General features: G+C 48.7%; 1 protein-coding gene across 3 annotated transcripts in view; it reads left to right on the top strand.

Annotated features, from left to right (window-relative positions):
• DYNC2H1 (dynein cytoplasmic 2 heavy chain 1) overlaps positions 1 to 23566 on the top strand; it is a 3314293-nt gene that overhangs the window by 1744509 nt on the left and 1546218 nt on the right. For all 3 annotated transcript variants that reach the window (XM_069639013.1, XM_069639012.1, XM_069639011.1), the window contains exons 50-51: positions 7104 to 7212; positions 7550 to 7663. In XM_069639013.1, the coding sequence (XP_069495114.1) occupies positions 7104 to 7212; positions 7550 to 7663 (223 nt within the window). The remainder of the gene's footprint in view (positions 1 to 7103; positions 7213 to 7549; positions 7664 to 23566) is intronic.

Below are 23566 nucleotides of genomic sequence, written 5' to 3'. Positions count from 1 at the left end.
CGACCACATGCCATAAACACAAGGTAACCCCTTCGCCACGACTGCTGACGGTGCACCTGCTTCGTATGGCGGTGGTATCAGGGAATGTCTTCAGTCAAGGGGGGGGGGCATGAGACATACAGCATAGGACAGCCCACAGGGTGCACTTGCGTGTCCTGTTCTATCTACGACCTGCAATGCAGCAGAGGAACCATTGATAGGGGCGCAAATAGGGAATTAAGAGTTCATATTTATGGTGGACTCGGGAGCTGAAAAATCATGTTTACGTGAAGGACGGTTTCCGCTATCTAATCGTAAATTGGAGACGCAGGGGTTCTCTGGGGCTGTTGTCTAAGTTCCTTACACCGAAGATTTAGATGTCACCGTGGGGGGTAAGACAGTGAGAGCACCCCTACTGTATTACGAACAGTCCCCAATTAACTTGCCCGGAAGGGACCTTCTCAGTAAGCTTAATATGACTATCACGGAGAGGGATAGTTTACTCCACCCCAGGGATCTGTCCCTTGCACGTAATGCTGGTGGTGCATGCGCGAGCAACAGCACCTGAAGTGCGCGGCATACTGGTAGATCCCAATGTGTTTATTCAAGGACTGAAAACATTGGCACAGGTAGTACCCGAGTTGAAAAAGCTAGAATGGCGAGTACCAGCAGAATTCATCTTCCGACCCAATAGCACACCCAGAGATTGTGCCAGGAACAGTGATATCCCTAGATTTGCATGAAGTTCAAATATCAGCCAAAAGAATAGCCGTAATTGCAATGGATATACATGGCTGTGAGTGGCACACAGTATTGTGCATCAATGCCGACATTCCATTGCGGGATCTGTCAGATGAAGATCTTTTTTCAGATTCCGAAAGTGAAGGTGAGATAATAATGGAAATAGAAATACCCTGTGACATCATGATACAAGAGAGGTAAGTGCCAGTACAGCTGATGGCAGTGGTGGGAGCACCGCCTTACTTCTTAGATGATGATATGAAATTATTGCCCAGTAATTTGTGGACCACACGCCCCCATGATGTGAGATTATTGCATGGAGTCACCCCAGTTAAAATAAAACTCAAACCTGGAGCCATTCTGCCAAGGGTAAAACAGTACCCCCTGTCCTGAGAAGCAGAAGAAGGGATAAAAGAAACAATCAGTGCATTACTGGCCCAAGGAATAATAGTGCCCTCAAATTCGCCATGTACCACTTGTATTTATCCGATTAAAAAAGCAAAAGGTGGGGCATGGAGGATGATCCAAGACCTACGCCCCCTTAATGACGTCATTCAAAAAGAGTTCCCTTTTGTCCCTAATCCAGCATCAATATTGTGCAGCATCCCCAAGAACGCTTCACATTTCACAGTAGTTGATTTGAAAAATGCCTTCTTCTCCATCCCACTGGCAGAGGAGTGCAGGTATCTAACAGCCTTCACACTGGGGGGAAAGAGGTACGAACATTGTAGGTTAGGGGTACTGTGAGAGCCCCAGCATATTTAACCGCATCCTCCATGAAGATTTAGGAAATATGACAGCAGAGAGCACGATCATTCAATACGTAGATGATTTGCTCATCTGCGCACAGAATGAGGAAGAATGCAGGAAAGATTCTGTTGCTCTCTTGACATTGTTGGCCCACAAAGGCTACAAGGTCGACAGAGGGAAATTGCAGTACTGCCAACCAGAAGTGTTGTACCCGGGACAACTAATATCACAAGATGGCAAAAAGATAATACCAGACAGAGTAGCTGCCATTACAGCAGTAAGGAGGCCAAGCACAGTGAAAGACATGCAAACATTTCTAGGCATGTGTAACTACTGCCGAGCATGGATATTCGATTACGCAGAACACACAAGACCGCTATTGCAGGCACTCAAAGAGGCTCAACGGGAGAAGACAGAAACTCAATGGTCAGCAGAGATGGGTGATGCATTTACCTCACTCAAGGAATTGATCTCAAGCGCACCAGTGCTCATGAACCCAGATTACGAACGCGAGTTTTACCTATTCTCGCACTGCAAGGGGATCCTCATGACAGCAGTACTGACACAAAAAACATCCCTGGGACACAATCCACTTGCTTACTACAGTGGCACATTAGACGCAGTAATGCAAGGACACTTCGCTTGCGAGCAAGTTCTTGCAGCTGCAGCGTTCGCCATCGAAAAAAGTGCCACAATAGTGATGGGATGCTCTGTGACACTATTTGTGGAACACTCCCTATTTGCCATATTAGAAAGATCAAAAAGCACACTGACAACACAAAGAGCAACTGCTTATGAAATAATATTGTCCAGTGCAAACATACACATCGTCCGATGCAAAACAGTAAATCCAGCAAGATTCATTACAGAAACATGCACATTAGAAGACATGCAGGAACACGTCTGTGCCACTTACAACGGGGTGGAAGGTGAAGGCCCGGTGTAAGCGAAAACGCCCTAAACGAAGGAGAAGTTTTCTTCATAGATGGGGCAGCGTCAATAAACAATGATATAGGGGAAAAACATGTGGGGGTGGCAGTTGTGAGATTGGAAGAAGGTGAGTACGAAGTGATAGTACAGCATCGCCTGCCATCCCATTACTCAGCCGAAGCAGCAGAGCGTATAGCCCTCATGGAAGCATTACGTGCAGCGAAAGGGTGCACAGTGACTATTTACACAGATTCAGCGTACATGACTACTACAGTACACGGCGGGTTGGCAAGGTGGAGGCGGAGAGGGTTTCACAGAGCAGATGGGCCACCAGTACAGCATGCAGAGTTCCTGAAAGAACTTATTGAGGCGTTGAAAGAACCTACTATGGTAGCCATAGTGAAGTGCCAGGCCCATACGTCTAATACGGACATCATTTCTTTGGGAAACACTGCAGCAGACGCTGCAGCCAAGGAAGCCTCCTATTTAGTGAAAGAGCTAACAGGTGAGTACCTAATGCACCAACTGGTAGTGGAAGAGCTCCCAGATGGATACAACACCATGCCTGTGCCACAAATACTGGAGTTACAAGAAGGGATAAGTGAGGAAGAAAAAGGGCTGTGGGAAAAGAGAGGCTGTAGTCAATGAGCAACAGATCCTTTGTGGCGTCAGAATAACACTGCGAAGGTGGTAATGCCCCTCAAACTCTTAGAAATAGCGTTCCAGCAACTACACTTCCCAGCCCACAATACTAAGCAACACATAGCAGCAGAGATCCAAGAGGACTGGTTTGTACCAGGCCTCCAGGAACATGTATCAAAACTAGCTATGGAATGTACAACATGTCAAATATACAATTCAGGAATGACGCTAAGGACACTACGAGGAACAATGCCCAAACCAGTGGGGCCCTTCAGAGAGCTGCATATTGATTATGCAGATATGGGAGAAAGGTGTAATGGGGCACGGTACATGATAGTGGTCGTTTGTCCCTTCTCCAGATGGGTTGAAGCAAGGCCATGCGCACAACCTGATGCCAAATGCGCTGCAAAATTCTTAGTGAGGGAAGTATTCCCGTGCTGGGGAATTTGCGACGTGATTCGCTCAGATAATGGCACCCATTTCGTTAACAAGCTGTTTAAAAAAGTAACAGCCCTGTTAGGAATAAAACATAAGCTATGCTCGATTTATCATCCGTAAAGCAATGGCGTGGTTGAGAAGATCAATGGCCTTCTAAAGGGTAGGCTGTCAAAATTGTGTTTTTCCCTCAAAAAGAACTGGGTTCATTGTCTGCCTCTGGCCTTGTTTGAGCTGAGAAATCAGCCAAGCAAGGACCACCATTTGTCACCGCACGAGATCACACTCCCCGCTCCGCAGGCATTCAGGTGCACACAAGCGCCACGATACTAGGAGAAGAATTTAATGACTATCTGACAAAACTCACCAGAGCAGCCCGCATGATATCAAGGCAGCTTGCACCACCATTTACTCGAGAAGAAGGGAGTGAGGCAGTAACATTTGTCGACCAAAGCCCACAAGGGCAGTTAATGCCAAGGGATATTATTTATGTCCGAAGTTTTGTTCGAAGGTGGAATGCCCCAAGATTTCATGGCCCTTATGAAGTGATATTTTGCACACCGACTGCGGTGAAAGTAAAGTGCTTGAGATATTGGATACATTTAACCGACGTACGTAAAGCATATGACGGTGTCAAAGAGGAACGAGAAGAGGAAGCCCAGACAACAGCAGAGACTTCACAATAAGGAGGAAAGCAAAACAATCAATATTAAACATGGATACAAAGTAAAAGATTGATAACAAGGAAAAATGTACATTGACGAGAATTGTTTCTGTGTCAAATAAGAGCCAACAATGAAAATGTAGAATTGTAAATATGAAGTTTCTCTTTCTCTCTCTCTTACTATATGATGAAATGAAGATCTCAACTGTTTAAGTATGCTTAATGCACTTTTATGTTTTAACATATAGGAGTAACCATGGCAACGAACGGGCAGCCCGCAACTAATAGCATTAGGGCAGTTAGAAATGTAAATGATGTATTCGATTTACGTAGATATTCGTATGAATGTGGCCTGTTTGTGTGTGCTGTTTAATTCTTTGCAATGATGTTTGGTCTTATTACTTACTGGTTCATTTTATTCATCTCTATCGAGATTAATGAGGGGGGAGGGAATGGAACCAACATGGGAAATAGAACCAAGGTGGTCAAAGAGGGTGATTACTTAATATGGGATGGATTCCAGCTTGTATGGGGCTATGGTACAATCCCGCCCAACGCACAGTCTTCAAATAACATCGGCAGCAGCCCAAGTATAAATCCAACTCCGCTCTCAAATGTCTCAGAATATAATGTTTACAGTCTAAACGATCGTAACCCTTCTGTCATATCATGGTTGTACGATACTACTGCCAATATCACACATAGCCCGAGAAGCAAAGAGCTTCCTTAGAAGCAGTAGGAGGAAGAGGGGAGGAGAAAATATGACAAATACTCTGGCATGGGTCTAGACACAATAGAAGACCCCAGACATCCACACCAGTCAAACAAATGGTATGCAGATATGAGTTCCACCCCAAAACAGACAACCAACGGGAGTTGTTATGTCTGTTCCCTGATCCCCCACGCCTTGGGCACACCTAAAGTTCTGTTGCCGAAAGAATTGCCTCTTGCAGATGCCCAATGTCTCCTTCATCTTAACTTGTGCAGAATTAAGAACACCTTCCCGGCACACAAAGTGTCTTTTGAAATGCTTCAAAATGAGAAAACCTATTACTCGAGAGTGAAAGGAGTGATATGCTTGAAAGAACCTTTTTTCGTGATCAAAGGCACATTGTTTTTGGACAATAAATGGAAAGATGAAGAAATATCATGCAAAGCTGAGGCACTGCGAGGGCTGACGGCAAAAAAATTACAGTGGATCGAAAAAACATGCACGCCAGTCTGGAAAGAGCACATCACGAAACTGACCTGGGTGAGGGCCATAGAAAAGCTGTTCAAACTGCAAAAAGAAATATCCTATGATCTGTGCTTCCATGGGGAAGGGAAAACCCAATGGGTGTGAACAAGAACTGTAATCGGACACTCACTATCCCAGACATGAAGAAAGGAACAGCAGCACTTATGGACACTTACTGGGTCTGCGGCAAACAGGCATACTTGCACCTCCCGCAGTCCTGGAGGGGCACGTGTTTGTTGGCAACACTACACTCAGCATTGATGGCGATTCCAGAGAGTCATATTGCTGCGGGAAAAGGAGTGCCAGATGCCCACCGTGAACAAAACACCCCATCAACAGAAGAGCCACAACTGTATGCCCTTTCCTCCGGAAATGTGCAAGAGGTGTTATCAAGGCGGCGAAGATCATCCAACTACATATCCAAAGCCTCCTCTGAATTATTGGGCCAGATGAAAGGTGGACTTTTGCAGCCATTCATCAGATCGTCGTTGGAACCAAGACCCCTACAAAGAGGAGCATCATACTGAAGACCCAGAAGTCGTTGTTACTGCCAACCAGTATTGTCTCATTCAACCGTCCCAGTGAAGTCCTGCCCTTTGCTGATTTTCCAGGAGGCCTTCATCAGTGCTTCGACCAACAAGTTGGGATAACCAACCAGTCTTGAACATTGCTTGTGAACTGTGCCCTCTGAAGCCTTCAGAGGTGTGCTGGGACCATCCTGTCAGCTAACCAGCTTCCTCATGGGCAACCTTGCTGCATTGGTCTCCGCTTTGAGTGGTTGTAGGTGAAAGGGTCGAATGCAATTGTTTCGAATGCAATTGTTTAGAACCAAAAGGACCGGAAAAAAAAATCGAATGTACGTTTTTTTTTGGGGGGGGGGGTGGGTTCCCCCCCGAAGCCCCTGTTTGTAGTGTAAAACCACATTTTTTTCCTATACGAAAGCAAAAAAAAAAATACATTTAATAAAAAAGGCATTCGACTTTTTTTCCAGTCCTTTTGTTTTGAAACTATTGTATTTCAAAACAATGTATTCGACCCTTTGACCGGACACCCTTTCAGTTCAGACGTAGGACTCTGCAGCACCTCAAATTGTATTTATTGTGTTTATATAGCACTTTAATCCAAAGCGCTTGACAAATTGTGAAACAAGAGGAACCCGACTTGTGAAATAAGAGGCCTCACCTGCAGTTTCAGCTCCAAAGCACAAAGAGGGTCCTTTCAGGACAAGCTTCTTTGTCTCTCCCACAAGGGTCAACTTCCGCCATTTCTTCGAAGTGGCCAACGCCGATCACCGCCCATATCATGTCCTGGGGGTCCGATCGAGCTGATTGAAATTAAGCATGTACTGACAGGTGCTCACAAGATATTGGCATCCATAATTGACTGGGCATAAGCCCTATAATGTATCCCATTCAAAATCCAAAGATTTCCTGAAATCTTTTGTGACCCAACATGAAAATCCTCTGGTAATTACCTATTAAAATTACCTATCCTACATGTAAGTACATACTTAGTTTAAAAGTACAATATGGCATGCATCGCTTTGCAAAAATGAAATGTGTGAAATATCTTGTGAGTGTATCAAGATTGGTTGATCAGCTTTCAGGAAGCTATTTGTGGTTTTTAAGAAAACCTAAAATGATGTTACCTTCTCAGAAATAATTAATCCAGTCATTAATAGGCCACAGTAGGCTTGTTAACAGTTCTTTTGTCTTGCTTGTGTAGGTGATGCAGCTTGCAGGTATTGATGGACAGCAGGTGGTTTTGCTCCTTGAGGACTACCAGTTTGTACACCCAACTTTTCTAGAGATGATTAACAGCCTTTTATCCTCTGGTGAGTAGAGCAGCCATTACACAAAAATCATACCCCACTACTTTCTTTGCTTCTTAACGTGTTTGTTAGTATATTCTGTTCTCTTTCATGAAGTGAAATGTCTTAAGCTTTTAATTAATGTTGTTGAGCTGGTAACTACTGCTTGCAAATAAATGCACCAGACGTAGTCTTTTCAACAATTCAACCTTGTCAGAAGAAAAACAGGGCCAGCTCAATAGTGCAAAATAAGAAGTCATCTAGTAAAGCACACACATGGTACTGTACATTTTGGAGCTGTGATGACTTTGTTATTGGATTATTATGTATTAAGTTCTGAAAGTTATTTTTTATCCTCTAGGTGAGGTCCCAGGGCTGTACGCACTAGAAGAATTAGAGCCACTTTTGTCTCCTTTGAAGGACCAGGCTTCAGAAGATAGCTTCACTGGGCCAGTTTTCAACTATTTTACATATAGTAAGTCAATGTGATATTATTATGATCAGTCTGGGTTTTAAAATTGGGGCACTTTTGTCCTCTGTAGGGGTAGCACTTGAATGATTTTCAACCACCAGTTCAATAAAACTAGATAACAGAGACAACCATTTGCAACTTAAACCTCTGAAATAAAGGTCTTGTGTCATCTTTAATTGCAATTTATTAGGATCTACAATGGATAGGCTAAGTGACCAAATGCGTTTTGCATATGCTATTATGGAAAGTTTACAAGCATGAATTGTCATTCCACTTTTGTACAATCTTTTCAAAGGCAGCTGAATGGACTCCTGCTTGCTCTTCATGTCAGAACTTTTCTACCCTGACTATTGATAATGTGGAGGATAGGCAACGTCGAACTGTAATAATAATACACGTTTTTAAATAGCTATTTATGCTGGGCTCCTGATGCTTAAAAGGAATGTGATAAGAGGTGAAATTGATCCAATTCGATGTTATTTGTTTTATCAACCTTGGAAGGGTGAAGGCCAGGGACTGCCCTGCCTCGATTTAGAGATGTGTCCTGCAGGCTGAACCTGACATCTGGGGTGAGTGCTTAATTAAGAAGGATGTTTTGCCATCATGTCACAGAAGCTGCAACAACTTTAAAATAGTCTTTCTTCTTACTGGGCTAAATCTGCTGTCATCGAGGGTGATGTTGAGGATTGTGGCTCATACGTCATGCCCATCAGGCAAATATTCTCTCCAGTTCAGGTTGATAATTGAGTGAGTCAGACATCCTATTTTGTCAAAGGTCATCTTTGCACAGCTTCAAACTTGATACCCTCCAGTACTGCATGTTTGCAGCAAGGTTTACCTTGGCAGTCAGTCATCCAGTGACTCCTTCTGACAATGTTTGCGATTTTGATCCTACAGTCCAGCGAGAAGTCCAGTTGTACTGTATTTTTCTTTGACTATAGTCTTCTAAAGGTAACTGGTCCATGAAGAGGTGTTTGATACTGTCGCCATCTGCTGGTTTGATTACTTTTAAGATCCTCTTAAGGTTATATTCAAGCAGCTACTGGGCAGCGACCATCATGCTCATAATGCTACAAAAATACTTCTCCAGCATGGGGTCTGGCATGGATTCACATGCTCATGAATATTCCCCGTTGTCAGGCTGGGAATCCTCGGTAAAGAAAAAATCTGTTTGTTTCGTTTCTGAACTGTCTTTCTACTAGTAACCAATCACTGGTCTCTGGGTCATACTGCCCCCAGCCAATGACTGCCCTCTACCTAAGCCCCTCCTCTGGCAGCCATCTTCAGATTTTTACCGCACGTTCAAGTGTTGGGAGTCCTCGTGCTGTAGCTCTCGAGCTTTTACTGCGTTTTGCGTTTTTATCGAAGAGTTTACTCTTATATTTTCGGTCAATCGAGCCTCAAGTTCCACAGATTCTACTTCCGATCAACGGGGTCCCGTTTTTGGAATTTTCTACGCCCCTCAAGGGCATCTTTTCGTTGAGTTTTCCACTTCTCGGAGGATTCCAGAAGATCTTTGAGGCCTACCCCGCGTGGACATGGCCCAGGACAAAGGAAGCATGATGCCTGTTGGATCCAAGCTGTTCAGTAGCTGCCCTGGATGCGGACTGCAGAACGTCTTTAAGGAGGATGAGCACTCTCGGTGCCTCTACTGCCTTCACAACGACAAATCGCATGTGGAGAAGGACTGTGCGTTTTGTAAGAACATGTCCGAACGGACAATGAAGGATCGTCGTACTCAACTCACCAACTGGCTGGAGGGGAAGAGCCCAGCAGTGGGTGAGAAGAAGAAGAAATCTGAGCGGTCTTCTAAGACCTTTGAGAGCGCTCTGACGACGGGGGCCCAACAAAAGGCAAAGCACTGCGACTCCGCGGGCACCGGGAGCGCCGAACGTGTCGGGCTCCTCGGCTGCCATGCAGGGCGCAGTATCACCAACACCATCAACCACGAGCCAACAGAAGCCCCGGTCGATCCTGACAGAGACAGCCGAGGGGAGCGAGGCAGCGACCCTCCCCCCCAAGGTGAAGGCTTCAGGCACGCCCAAGGTCGTGAAGGCCCTGATTCACCCGGCTAAGGCCTCGATGGAAGGAGTTGTGGCGGACCTGGCGAAACCTATGGAGGCTTCCCCAGTGGTGATGGCTTCAGGGGCTAGTTTCCCTGCCACCCCAGAGGGAATCTTCTTTTCTGCCTATCGAGAAGACCCCGTGAAACCCCAGCAGTAGAAAGAGGGGGGTGCACTGTAGCCATAATGGACACGGATACCACCTCTGAGGATGAGTTGGCTAGCTTCCAAAGGATCCGGGACAAGAAGTCTGAGGAATCCAGGGCCCACGGGATGGATCCCGACGAGGCCTACGAAGAGAGCAACGGGGGACCCGACGAGGAAGATGGGGCTGCGGAGGGCCCCGCGCCCCAGCCGTCGGTCCCGTTGCAGCCGGTGCCCATACCAGGGGATAATTCAGGAGCTATCTTGATGGCCATACAGGCCCTGTGTACGGAGATAAGGACAAGGATGCCCTTACCCCCCATCAACGACCCAGCGGAGTCCACCTAACAAGCGGAGACAAGTCCATCCTCCTCCCCCTTCCAGCCTTCACCCCCCTCCCCTCCGCCGAGGGATGAGACGGGAACGGAGACGACGGGGACGAATGACGATGATGCTGACGATGGTATGGACCTCCCATCACCACCTCCTCCTCGGGCCTCCCCCCCGCCCCGACGAAATTGGCTTCTTCCATGCCATGATCGCCAGGGCATCTGAGCTCTTCCAGCTCTGCCCCGAAGAACAGAAGAAGGAGGGCTTCCTCTACCAACGACGGAAGGCCAAGAGGTAGACTGTCCTCTCAATCCCTTTACTGGACGACATCTGGGACGAGGGGCTGGCATTCCTGAAGAACCCGTCCATTCCTGCTAAGAGAGACCGGTACAAGAAGAAGTACCGGGTCCTGGACTCCGCCCCTATGTGCCTCAGAGCACAGCCGTCCCCAGATTCAGTGGTCTCCGCGGCAGCCAAGAAGAAATCGGCAGGGGTGACGGCCTCAACTTCCACTTCCTCCCCCGGACGGCGAGGGGAAGAAGCTGGACGCCATGGGACAACGGGTCATCTCGTCGGGGGCGACTACTATTAAAGCGTCAAAGCCCTCGCGATCGTGGCACACTACGACAGGGAGCTGTGGTTCAGGATCGCTCCCCTCCTGGACTTCCTCCCCGACAACAAGAGGGCTGAGGCCCTGGAAATCCTACAGGAAGGCGAGGTGGCTTCGGACCACGCCATTACGGTGGCCACAGACATTGCCGACACTGGCTTTCGCCAGATAGGCAACAGCGTTTGCCTTCGCCGGCGCAGTTGGCTCAGGGCCACCAATTTCCGCCACGACGTGCAGACCAGGGTTCTGGACATGCCCTTCGACGGGAACAACCTGTTCGGCAAGACAGTGGAAGAGTCACTGCAGGCCATCAAGGTGCACACCGAGATGGCTCGGGCCTTGGTGTTCTACAACAACGACTGCCGTCCTTTCGGAACGCCGGAGGCAAGCAAGGTGCAGCGGCTCCACATCGTACTGCCAAGAGGCCCGTTCCTCGTCACAGGAAGCCTACAGTGGATGCGGCAAGACCGGGGGATCCTGGCGTCGTCGCCAAGGCAGCAAGGCCATGACAAAACAGCACTGAACCGGCCGTGGCATCGGGCCCCCACCGGAGCACCCCGGTGGGAGGCCGGCTGGCGAATTTCGTCAGCGTGTGGGAATCCATCTCCACCGACTGTTGGGTGCTAGATGCCCTGGCCTGCAGGCACACTCTGGAGTTTCAAAGAAGGTGTCCCCGCATTCCACCCTTGGCCAGGAAGGAAAACCACATCCCACAACTACTTCTGGAGGTATGAGCGATGCTAAGAAAGGGAGCCATAGAACTTGTCCCAAAGAGGCTCTGGGGCTCCTGAGTGTACTCGCGGTACTTCCTCGTCCAGAAGAAGACCGGCGGTTGGCGACCCATCCTGCACCTTCGTTGACTAAAAAAGTACATAAAGTCCCAGAAACTCCGGATGGTCACCCTCCAGCATGGCGTGGGAGCTCAACATGGTGCTGACCAGGCTCATGGGTCCGCCATTCAAGCCGCTGCATTCGACACCGTTAAAGTACCCATCGTGGAAGACAGCGTTTCTTGTGGCCATCACCTCCGCACGACGAGTGGGAGAGATCCAGGCCCTCTACTGTAAACCTCCATACCTGACATTCCACGAGACGAGGGTAGTGCTGAGGACGCAGCCCTCCTTCATGCCCAAAGTGCCGTCGGACTTCCATCTCAACGAGCCCTTGGTGTTACCTGTTTTCTTCCCGTCGCCGGCTGAGAGGACTTTGCACTCGCTGGATGTGGCTAGAGCGCTGAAGTTCTACGTGGACCGCACAAAGAGTTTTCCGAAGACGTCACCGCTGTTTGTGAACTTTGGACCTGTGAACCAAGGGAAGGCCCCCTCAAAGGCTTCCATTTCCAGATGGCTCTCCGGCTGCATCATGCACTGTCACCGGTTGGCAAACCGACCGTTGCCTGGCCGTCCGAGTGCCCATTCAACCAGAGCGATCGCTGCCACCACGGCGTTCCTGTCTGGTGTGCCCCTGCTGGACCTCTGCAGGGCTGCTACGTGGAGGTCGACGCACACCTTCACAAGATTCTACTGCGTCGACCAGGATTCCAGGGAGGTGTCCAGAGTCGGCCAAGCAGTGCTGCGCAACTTGTTTGCTTGAAGGTGAGCCTGGTGAGGAGGTAAGAGATGCTTAATGTTGAGTTGTTGAAATGCTTAATGTTGAGCCTTGCCACCTCCCGTGGTTGTGCATGTGTGTACTGCTATGTATTCTTGCATTCATGAACATGTGAGTCCATGCCAGACCCCATGCTGGAGAAGGAACAAGTTACTTACCTGTAACTGTTCTCCAGCATGGGTCTGGCATGGATTCACATGCGAACCCGCCCTCCAACTCCTCTGCAACTCTTCTCTTGTGCCTACTGCCACTTTACGTGCTACCAAATCTGAAGATGGCTGCCAGAGGAGGGGCTTAGGTAGAGGGCAGTATGACCCAGAGACCAGTGATTGGTTATTAGTAGAAAGACAGTTCAGAAACGAAACTGAAACTGATTTTTTTCTTTACCGAGGATTCCCAGCCTGACGATGGGGAATATTCATGAGCATGTGAATCCATGCCAGACCCATGCTGGAGAACAACAGTTACATGTAAGTAACATGTTCCTTATCAAAGGTATTCAAAAACACCCTTTGAAAGGTATTGGGGAGTTTCTGTTAATGCCTTTTTATTAAGCCACTTAGTGGCAAATATTATAGTGTAGCCCATTTCAACAAAAATCTCAGTTTTCTTTTAGGGTGTGGCTTAGTAAAACCTAGGTCTGGTCTCTGTTAAAGGAATATTGATAAACAGTGCCTCTATATCCGCAGCATTTACAACCCAAGCTGCCATTATTATCTCTATAAGAATATGCATCTAATTAGCTCCAAATGTGGAGGACATACCCACCTACGTTGAACTAGACTGTTCTAGCTATTATCCCAAAGGTTGAAAGCCTACATGATATAAACCACATTCTAATAAAGCTTGGGGAACAGGATATATATTTTATCCAGTGGCTGCAGAGTCCGACATTTTGAATTCTTTCGTCTTTCAAAGGTATGCCATGAAGGAAAAAGTTAACTGTTTGTATTCCTGCTGGGGACAGTCTGTATTTCATTGCCATCATGGCATAGCACACATCTCTGAATGCTGTGAGGGGTCAGAGATGTGATGCGGACAACTTCTGGATGATTTCTCAAAATATGCTGTTTTATTAAATTCTAAGTTTCGGGGCGGGGCTTGGAGCCGACGCGATACAGTCTCTCCTCTAAAGCCGCCCGTGGACTGCCCGCTGCTATAGCTAAAATTATGCAGTTCCTGTAGCATACATGGTCCATCGACGCCAGCTATGTGGATCGGAACCGATGGGGCACTAGCAGCTCGAAGATGAAATCCGGGAGAGGGAGCACTATGTCCGTACTCGATGCTTGAATTATGCCCCCCCCCCCCCTCTGCCGCTCGGAGAATCCAAGATGGCGGGTGCACATATGATGGCATGTGCAGTCAGGAGCTGGAGGCGATCCTCCCCGTAGCACTCGAGCCGGAGGGGACGGACGAGCATCCGGATATCCAGACAAGTGGGAACTGTTCCCATCGGCCGGTGAGGGCGGCCCAGGCCCCCCCCCCCTGGAACCGGCGAGGATTCCCGCATGCACTGGCCTCGTTTGTGCACCTCTTCCTCCTGGTGCGCCCCGGCCCACACCACTTTGCAGCTTCACATCCAGCGGACGGAGATCCTCCTGGGTGTCCGGTGGAGCCTACCTTCCAGCCTATGGACATATGCAACGACCCTTGAAGCGACTCGATTTCCTGGAACGGAGATGGGAGACCCTCCCCACAACGGTTGGCGGTGGGAGTCCTCAGCTGAAGCCCCTTGAGAGATGTAAGGTAGGCCTAGCCTGCATGCTCTTCTCCCTGAGCCCTTCATGGGGCGCCCCGGCCCATGACCCTGCTGCCCGCGGATAAGGCGTATATCCCGCACGGGCAGCGCTTCTTAGCCGCTGGAGGCCCGCGAGCAGCTCCCTTAGCAACTCTTCTTCACTGCTACAGTGCTCCTGACGGCCATTGCCCTGCCGCTGAGAATCAGCGCGATGGCCAAGCAACAAAAGACCACCAAGTCTTCGGACATAGCAACTCTGCTGACCGCTTCCGACAAAGCTAGAAAACAAGATTCCGGCCCTTCTGTCTCACGGGAATCCGTAGATAACAAGGGACCTTTGGCGACCATAGAAGATATACGTGAATTCAAGGCAGATATCAAATCAGAATTCCGCTCTTGTATGGCGGAACTCACAACTAAACTGGAAAGCACAGATAACAAAGTCTCGGAGGTTGAACAAAGAGTGGGAGTTGTTGAGGATCATATCCAAGATCATGCCTCCGCACTAACGGAGGTCCAGCGCTCAATCGGACTATTGCAGGAAAAGTACGACATTTTGGAATACAAGGAAGAGGACCTCGAAAATAGGACCCGGCGCAACAACCTCCGTATTCGGGGGTTTCCCACTTCGATCCCAGACAAGGGGTTAGCTGAATATGTGGGCCTCTTTTTCCAATCTCTCTTCCCTGATCTCGAAGATTCACAGCGTCTCCTAGATCGCACCCACAGGCTGAATCCCCGGCGTGGAGTGGAATCGGATGGCCCCCCAGACGTCATCACTAGTGTGCACTTCTTTACCACGAAGGAAGCCATCTCGGCAAAAAGCCGCTCCAAAGACGAAATTACTTTCCAAGGGACCTCCCTCCAGATCTTTCAGGACCTTTCTCTGCTTACTCTTCAAAAGAGGCGAGTCCTTCGCCCCCTAACCACCCTTCTTCAGGCTCAAAAAATCCGCTACAGATGGCTCTTTCCCACAGCTTTGCATTTTTCCTACAAGGGCTCACTCGGGAAAATTAGCCACCTGGAAGATGCTACCGACATCCTGTGCCCAGATGCTTCCAAACCCACGTCTTTCCTGCCCTCCGAAGCAACGGCTAACTCAAACCTGGTGGCCTCCCCTAGTCTCACAAAAGATTCTTGGTCGAAGGTTCCCAGATTCCGGAAGAGGAAATAGCCAGAGGCGACCCCATGATGGAGCTTCCACTTCGATTCTGGCTCGAAGTCCGACACCATGATCCGATCAGCACCCTCAGGATCACAGATAAGCTTCATCCTTGAAGCAGCAGGCATTATTCCACGGTCCATGCCCGGTTCCAAGGCACAGTCCATCTTTGAGTCCTTGGAACAAACCACTAAGATTTCCTGTAAGGTTAGCCATGTTGGCTACACACTGTTCTATGGCCCCGTTGGCCAAGGGAGGCATTAGACCCGCAAAAGGTCAGCCGCCCTCAGTTAAAGCTCGGCCCTCCCGTTGGCGGCCTGAGAAAAAACCCCACAGGCAGGTTGGGGAATGGCCACGCACTCCGCGACATGATGGCTGATCCCTCTACATCTCCCCCTCGCCCCCAAGACTCGTCAATCTCCCCGGAACTGGCCCCAGAACATCGAACTCTGAGTTTCATCTCCCTGAATGTCAAGGGACTAAATTCACCCGCCAAACGCCAGTCCAGCCTACAGAAGCTTCAGAACGACGGTGCAGCAGTGGCTATGCTACAAGAAACCCATTTGCTGCCTGCAGACCATAGCCGCCTACGCTCCCGAAACTTTCCGAAGCAACTTTTAACATCTGGAAACTCCAAGAAGGGTGGCACAGCTGTCCTATTTGGGAGGGGACTGAACCCTCAAATTCTAGACTCTATAAGCTGCCCGGAGGGGCGGTATATGGCGGTGAAATGCCTACTACTGGGACAACTTTATTCTATAATTTCCGTATACGCACCCAACTCAGGCCAGGTGCTGTTCTATGAATCCCTGAGTACAACTCTCTCTCCGTTTCTGGAAGGCCAGATTGTGATTGGAGGGGACTTCAACGGGGTCCCGGACCCCACGAAAGATAAGTCACACCCACCCAGTGTCGGAGACCTCACCATAGCCCTGGCTCTCTTACAACTATTTAGAACTTTGGGGGTGGTGGATTCTTGGAGAGTACTCCACCCATCCGAAAGAGACTTTTCTTTTTATTCTTATGTCCACAGAACCTTCTCCAGGATAGATCTTCTTCTAGTGTCTCCACAAATCTTCACGTTCACCAACAACGTGACAATTGGCTCCAGAATCTTGTCTGATCACTCTCCGGTGACCCTGGAAATCCGAGTGCAGGAACCAGCTAACCCCCAACAGCGCAGATGGACTCTATATGATCCGATTCTCAATGAGATGCCACTCAGAGATGTGATCGCAACCACGATCACCAACTTCTTTAAGGAGAACCCCAGTGAGGACACCTCTACCGCCAACACTTGGGACACAATGAAGGCAGTAGTGCGGGGGGAACTGATTGCGCAAGGAGCGGCCTACCATAGACAAAAACGTCAAACTCGCCAAGGCCTTGAAGAAGACCTCAGGAATGCAGAAAAGACCCATAAGGAGAAGGGCTGGACCCCTAAAACTCAGCGGGCCATCCGGATAGCACAAAGAAAGATCGAGGCCCACTATGCCAAACACACTGCCCACCAAATGGCAAAAGCAAAACAGTTTTATTATGCTAAAAACAACAAAGCAAATAAGCTACTAGTGGCCAAACTTGCCAAGGCGAAGAGGAAGAATACAATTGTGGGCCTGCTGGACCAACGAGGCAAGGTCCATTACGCTGACCAGGACAAACTGCAGCTCGCTGCGACCCACCTGACTCAGGTGATGACCGCGCCAGTACGGGACATGGAGGAACAGAAGGAATACCTACAGGGTGCAGCGCTTCCCCGGCTAAAAAGAACAGCCCGTGACTCCCTGGAGGCGCCGATTACTGACGAAGAAGTGGACGAGGCAATAAAAGCTCTTAAATCCCGAGCCCCTGGCCCTGACGGGTATACAACCAGGTTTTACAAAATCTTCAAACCCCAACTATTAGCACCTTTGGTACAGTTGTTTAACTCGTTCAGGACCACAGGCACTGTAACCCCATCCATGCAGGAGTCAATTACGGTCTTATTACCTAAACCTGGAGGCGATCGGAAAAACCCTGCATCATATAGACCCATTGCCCTGCTCAACATAAATGCTAATATTTACTCTAAAATCCTGGCATCACGTCTGTCTCAGTTCCTGCCGGAGATAATCAGTGCGGATCAGAGTGGCTTCCTCAGACACCGCTCCACGGCCGACAACATTCGAAGAGCCTTGGATCTGGTGGAACTTGCCTCCCGGGATTCCCGGGAACTGGTGCTTCTGGCCCTGGACGCGACCAAGGCGTTCGACAAGGTGGATTGGACTTTCATGAGGCTCACCCTTGAGGCGTTTGGATTTGGCCCGGAGTTCTGCACTAAGACGCTGGCAAATTACAAAGCTCCCAAAACCCTTCACAAAGTTAATGGCACCCTCTCCTCCCCTATCAACTTAACTTGCGGAATCCGGCAGGGAAGCCCGCTGTCGCCACTTTTTTTCGCTCTAATTATGGAACCATTTGCCCAGCGGATCAGGTTGAACCCTACAGTCGAAGGCTTTCAATCAGGCCCGGCACACCACAAGCTGGCCCTCTATGCAGACGATGTCCTCCTGACTATCACGAAACCCCGCTCCTCTCTCCCTCAAGCCTTGGCTGAGATAACGAGCTATGGCAGGGTCACAGGCTTCACAGTCAATTACCGGAAATCAGTCGCCATGGGAGTAGGTGTGACCCGAGAAGATCGAGAAGCTCTAGTCCCACTGTGCCCAATACAATGGACGACCAAAGGAATTAGCTACTTGGGAGTTCAGATCCCGGCCAACCCAAGCGAGACCTATCTGGCTAATTTTCCCCCATTATTTACAACCTTGGAGGCAGATTTGAGACGCTGGGCGGGCCAAGAGATATCGCTGATGGGCCGTATTACAGCTTGTAAGATGAACTTGCTACCGAGATTCCTGTATGCGTGCTCCACGCTCCAGGTGCCGGTCCCGGCGCCAGCCCTTCAGCGCCTACAGAAGAAAATGCTGCAGTTTATCTGGAGGGGGAAACAAGCCCAGGATCCCTAAATCCACGATGCTGGGCAACGCAAAACTGGGGGGCCTCGGGGTCCCTGACCTGCAGAAATATCAAATGGCGGCTCAGCTGTCCTATATCCAGTCATGGCAAGTCCTCACCAACCGCCCTAGATGGGTGGACCTCGAACAAGCGCAGCTACCCCTCCCGCTACGCTTTCTCCCACATGTCCCCTCTCCGGTGCAGCGACAGTGGCGGAACCTTCTGGTATCCACGAAACACTCAGTTTCGGTGTGGGACAAGGCGTTGAAACAGAAGAAGATCCCGACAGGGCTTAGCCCCCTCTCCCCGGTGTTTATGAACCCGACCTTTTCTCCTGGTCTGTCTACCCAGAATTTTAAGGCCTGGATTGCAGGAGGCCTAGAGACCCAGGGTCAACTTTTTGAAGGGGGTCAACCCTGCACCTTTGAGCGATGCAAAGAACTCTTTAGGATCCAGGAACAAGATAGATTCACATACACCCAGTTACACCACTGGTGCACCCACCCACAGACTCGCCAGGCGGCGACTCGTCCCCCCACGGCCATTGAACTGATCCTTAATGAGCACGCCCCGAGGAAGAATCTCCACTCTATACAAGCGCCTCCAAACGGATTTCCTAACCTCCAAGACCCGGTATATGGCCCTATGGGAGGCGGACCTGGGCCCTCCGATTGAAGACCAACAGTGGGTTGACATCTGGTCCCGGGCTCACACCTCCTCATCATGCATCACAGATAGAGAGTGCGCCTACAAGATCCTCCTCCGGTGGTACTACCCGCCCCTAAGACTTCACCACATGAACGCCACACTCAACCCTCAATGCTGGAGGCAATGCGGCCAAATAGGCTCCTTCTTCCACATGTGGTGGTCCTGCCCCAAGGCTCAAGCCTTTTGGAAACAATGCCTAGTGACAATAGCGGACATCACTCAGGTGCGACTGGCCTTAGCCCCCGAACCTATCCTCCTTGGAGCTCCGATCCCCGGGATCTACCCAAGGTCTGGTCCCAAGGCCAAACTATTATCGCAATGCCTACTGGTGGGCAGGAACGTGATAGCCCGCACCTGGAAAACGACGGAAGGCCCTCTCATGCCTTTCTGGTGGATGAAAGTCTGGGACATCCTGATCGCCGAGAAGGTGGCGGCGGCCGGGGCAGGCACTTCGCATCGCTTTCGCAACATCTGGGGTCCGGTATTGGACTTCGACCAAAGGTTCCCGGCCCTGTCTTTCAAGCCCCAACTGGCCAGGAGAACTATTCAGGATGGAGAGCCCCGGCGGGGACGTGAAGACGGAACTTGAGACCGAAGGGTGGGGTGGGAGGAGCGTCAATTGATATTACTGAATGCTACTGTTAGGGAGAATTCTCTGTTTAGGCTGAATTCCCTAACCTAGTGAGTCCCCCAGCAGCTTTGCTGGATTTCTGGAGTTTGTTTTTTTCTCCTGCCAAGAGTGAGACTCTTTTTCTCCCACTCTTGGACATGATTTATGGTGTTCCCTTGACTGTTAATGTGTTTTATGGGCTATGGGGTCCTTTACTCCATAGGGTCTCATGTGTTTTTACTATGTGTGTTACACAGCACCCTCTGTGCAGTGACACAGGGGTGTCATAGTGACACCCCACCATAGACTCCATACCCTGGGACTGACTACTGTCTCCCAGGGCATGTAAGGTCACCATTGGCTTTACTAGTCCCAAATTATGAACAGAAACCAGTACCAACCATCATATTGTGGACGTACTGGTCGGGGCAATGCGATTGCCCCGGGGTCTGTTAGTCGAGGGGGCACGTCTCCGTCCCCCCTGATCGAGTTTTGGCTGGTGGCAGTGGATACTACTTTTTATATTCAACCGCAAATATATCCCTATGGGATTTTCCCATTGTTCGAGGATACCAACTTTAATTATTTAATTCTCATAGCCTCGAACATACCGCCGGTTTATTTATTTAATATTAATTCGCCGGTTGGTATTTTTTTGCCAGGACTCAATTCTAAAATGGCGTTTGTGTTCTCTTCTGTGACTCCAACCCAAGTCGAGCCCTTTGTTCCACTTTTGGCGGGCTTCTCCACAGAAGCCTCCAGAGGTGGTGCCACTCTGTCTGGGTACCACAGGGGGTGTGGGAGGGGGTTTAGGCACCCTGGACTGAGTTACCTTGGTAACTCAAGTCGCACTCTTGTGTGATTGGCCCAAGTGGTGAGCCGGCCGGCTCACCACTTAGCATGTTTGATTGACAGCTAGGCTGAGTGAATGGGGGTGTGTTGCATAAAAGCAGGGCTTTGGGGACTGGAACTTCAGAAGTCGCCACAGGACCTGAGAATCTGACGAGGGAGAAGCTGAGCTGACCTGCTGCGACGACACCACCGGTGGAGCCCTGCGGAACTGACTCCCCACTTCCCGACGACAGAGAAGATCTCCCTGCTGGAGAGTCTTCTTCCCCTGACTGGTGGGCACAACCAGTTTTACCTTCTTTTCCTCACATCCCAGGACGTCTTGTGGTCGAATTGCTCGTGCCAAGCACCCCGGCAACCCGATAGCCACTTACCCACTTACCACTGGACCGCGAATTAAAGGACCGCTCCTTTTAACATAGAACTCTGCGGCTGGTTTCTTCCCTGGAAGTGCAACAGACTCCTATCTTCCTCCCCGACGAGATCCTCTCTTCCCCCGGACGAATCACCGACTTGCATCCGCTGCCAGGACCAACTGCCCCCGCTGGAGTATTCTCACCACTTTAAGGTACCGTGTCCGCCAGGCCTCCCTTTCTAAAGATTGCTACAAGGTAATAATAATCCCTTAACCTTCTGGACTGGGCAGGCCGCCTTGACCATCTAACTGGTCCCTTTCTTTTGGTCCAACTCTTTCTGAACCTTTTCGAGACTTTTTGTGCACTTTTCAACCGTGTGACCTTGGACACATTTCGTTCTGATCCTCTTAAAGTGGATCCGGCCTTCTGAACTCTAACTTCACGGTTTGACTCTGCCTTCCTCTCTTGCTGTGCTCTTGTGAAAGTGTTGGGATCTGTTTCAATTTATATTCTGCTTTTCTCTCCGTTTTAAAACGAATTATAAGTTAAGCGCTCACCGCTGTCCGAAAAAATAAGTGGGGCTTTACTTAAGACTTGTCTAATATTCTTTTAAGGGAGTGTATACCTTTTAGTGACCGTGTTTTTGAACTGCTTAATATTAGTGCCTGTGTGTTTTATTAGATGTGGTTTTAAATAAATATATATATCTCTTTTACACCAAGCTCTGGTCAGTGTTTGCTTGTTCTACGGTGTTCCTATTGACATATTGTGAATACTCTGTATGCTGCCTAACTCTTCTTGAGGGAAGTCCGACTGTTCAGCCACAGCTACCAAGTGAATCCGTGTGGTACAGACTGCTACCAAGTGGGTTTACTGCCAAACACCTGTAGTCTTAAATCTTGTGCAGTGGTCCCAGAGGGAACTGCACAGGTTTCTGCCTAACAGCTACATGTTGCAAGTGATTAAGCTTTGTATTGCCATAACCTGCCTGTTTAAAATAAACACTTTAAAAAAAATAAAATCATGAAACGCCTCACTATCCCTACCTGGATGAGGATTTCCATGCCTATCAAAACTAAAGGAAACACTCTAACGCAAGATCTCTAGCCCTCACACTTGATCATGAAATACACAAGAAAACATATGGCAATTCATAACAAATATCCACAATGGTATTTTCAATATATCCAGTCTCTCTTGGTGAACTCCCCTTCCTCACGTTCCAAGTTGGATTTAGTTCCAATTTTCAACAAAAAGAAACAAGGAAATCCGGGTTTTCAATGAAGTCTCAATTCAGTTCTTGGCTCATGCAATGTGTCACAAGAGAGTTTTGTTAACCATAGTCCAAACAACAGAAAAGTTTCTCTTATTCCTTGAACAACACCTTTCCACTTCATCAAATGGCATCAATGTTAGTTCAGGCCGAGATGCTTTGCCACAATTCACAAATGTAAAAGAAGAAACACAGTTCCTTGTTAGGTTAAAATAGACACAACTCTTGTTAAAGTTAATGGAACACAGCTTCTTATATGATTCAGTGAAACACAGCTTCTGAATATTAAGCCTTTCTTTATAGTATTAAGAATCCCAGTTTATATCTTTGTCAGGATGACTTAACAGCACTTCTATGTTCACCTGAACCACTCTCATATCAGGTTAACTTCTGCAAAATGTCACTATGCAGGTCTACTCGCCTTCCCCATAGTGTTCCACATTCTGAAGTTTCAAATCCACTGACAACCAGAAATATCACCACAGCTTCAGTCGTTTGTATCTTTGTGGCTTTTAACAGTTTTTCTGGAATAAGACAAGGTTCACTTTAGTGCACTTCAACACCTTCAAGTAAGTAAGGCACTCTTCTTTTCACTTTCTAGAAGGGCAGCCTCTTTGCCACTCTTGTCTATCTGCAACACCAATAACCAAAATGCCCTTAGGATGTATTTCTCCCTTCTCCTCTCGGCTTTGGCAATGTGAGTTATATCAACTTCTAGAGAACAATCACAAGCAACAAGCTTCCCTTTTCCCAACCTTGCCTTTGCCTCTTTGCATCCTGCCAACCAGAGTGGTTTACTCATGGACCTTGTTGTCAGTCTCTTTTGGCTCAAGGAAATGCTTGCACACTCTTGGCTTGGGCAGTACTTGTATCCCTTTTGGCCTATGGCAATGCTTGCACATCTATTGGGCTTTGGGAAAGCTTTGATTCACTCTTGACTGGAGTAACACGTGTTTAACTCTTGGCTTGGGCAATGCGTGCTCCCTATAACTCGTAACATTGATGTTCAGTCACTTAACCTTTAGTGTTAAATTCTTTTCAACTGCTTTATAATTGATTCAAAGGTTACCCTTTATCTCAGACTCGTTTTCAGGCACACGCAACCATTCTTTCATCTGTTTTTAGTGAGTTTAATATTCAATAAAAGTGTTTCACTGCATTTTTCTCTTACACGAGTGAAAGGAATATTGTTCGTGTATCCGTGAGTGCTACTTCTCAGACTTTCCATTGTCTGACAATCAACGGGTAGTTTTCACAAAGCTTTCTCTGATACGCGAGTGATTCTACGTGGAGACAATTGCCTGCCATTGTTTGCGCAAAGGACCAGAACACTCGGTAACACTCACCGGTTTCTGTCTTGTTCCCTTCACATGCTGCAGGGCTTGTACGGTGTGTGGCTCCTTTTGCACCCACACCCTTCCTCGTTGAAGTTATCTTCAGTCTACCATGCAATTA

This window comes from Ambystoma mexicanum, chromosome 7q (genome assembly GCF_040938575.1).
Source record: "Ambystoma mexicanum isolate Mex_15411 chromosome 7q, UKY_AmexF1_1, whole genome shotgun sequence".
NCBI lineage: Eukaryota > Metazoa > Chordata > Amphibia > Caudata > Ambystomatidae > Ambystoma > Ambystoma mexicanum.
The sequence above is the reverse complement of the archived record's forward strand: the minus strand, read 5'-3'. Positions and strand labels throughout refer to the sequence as shown.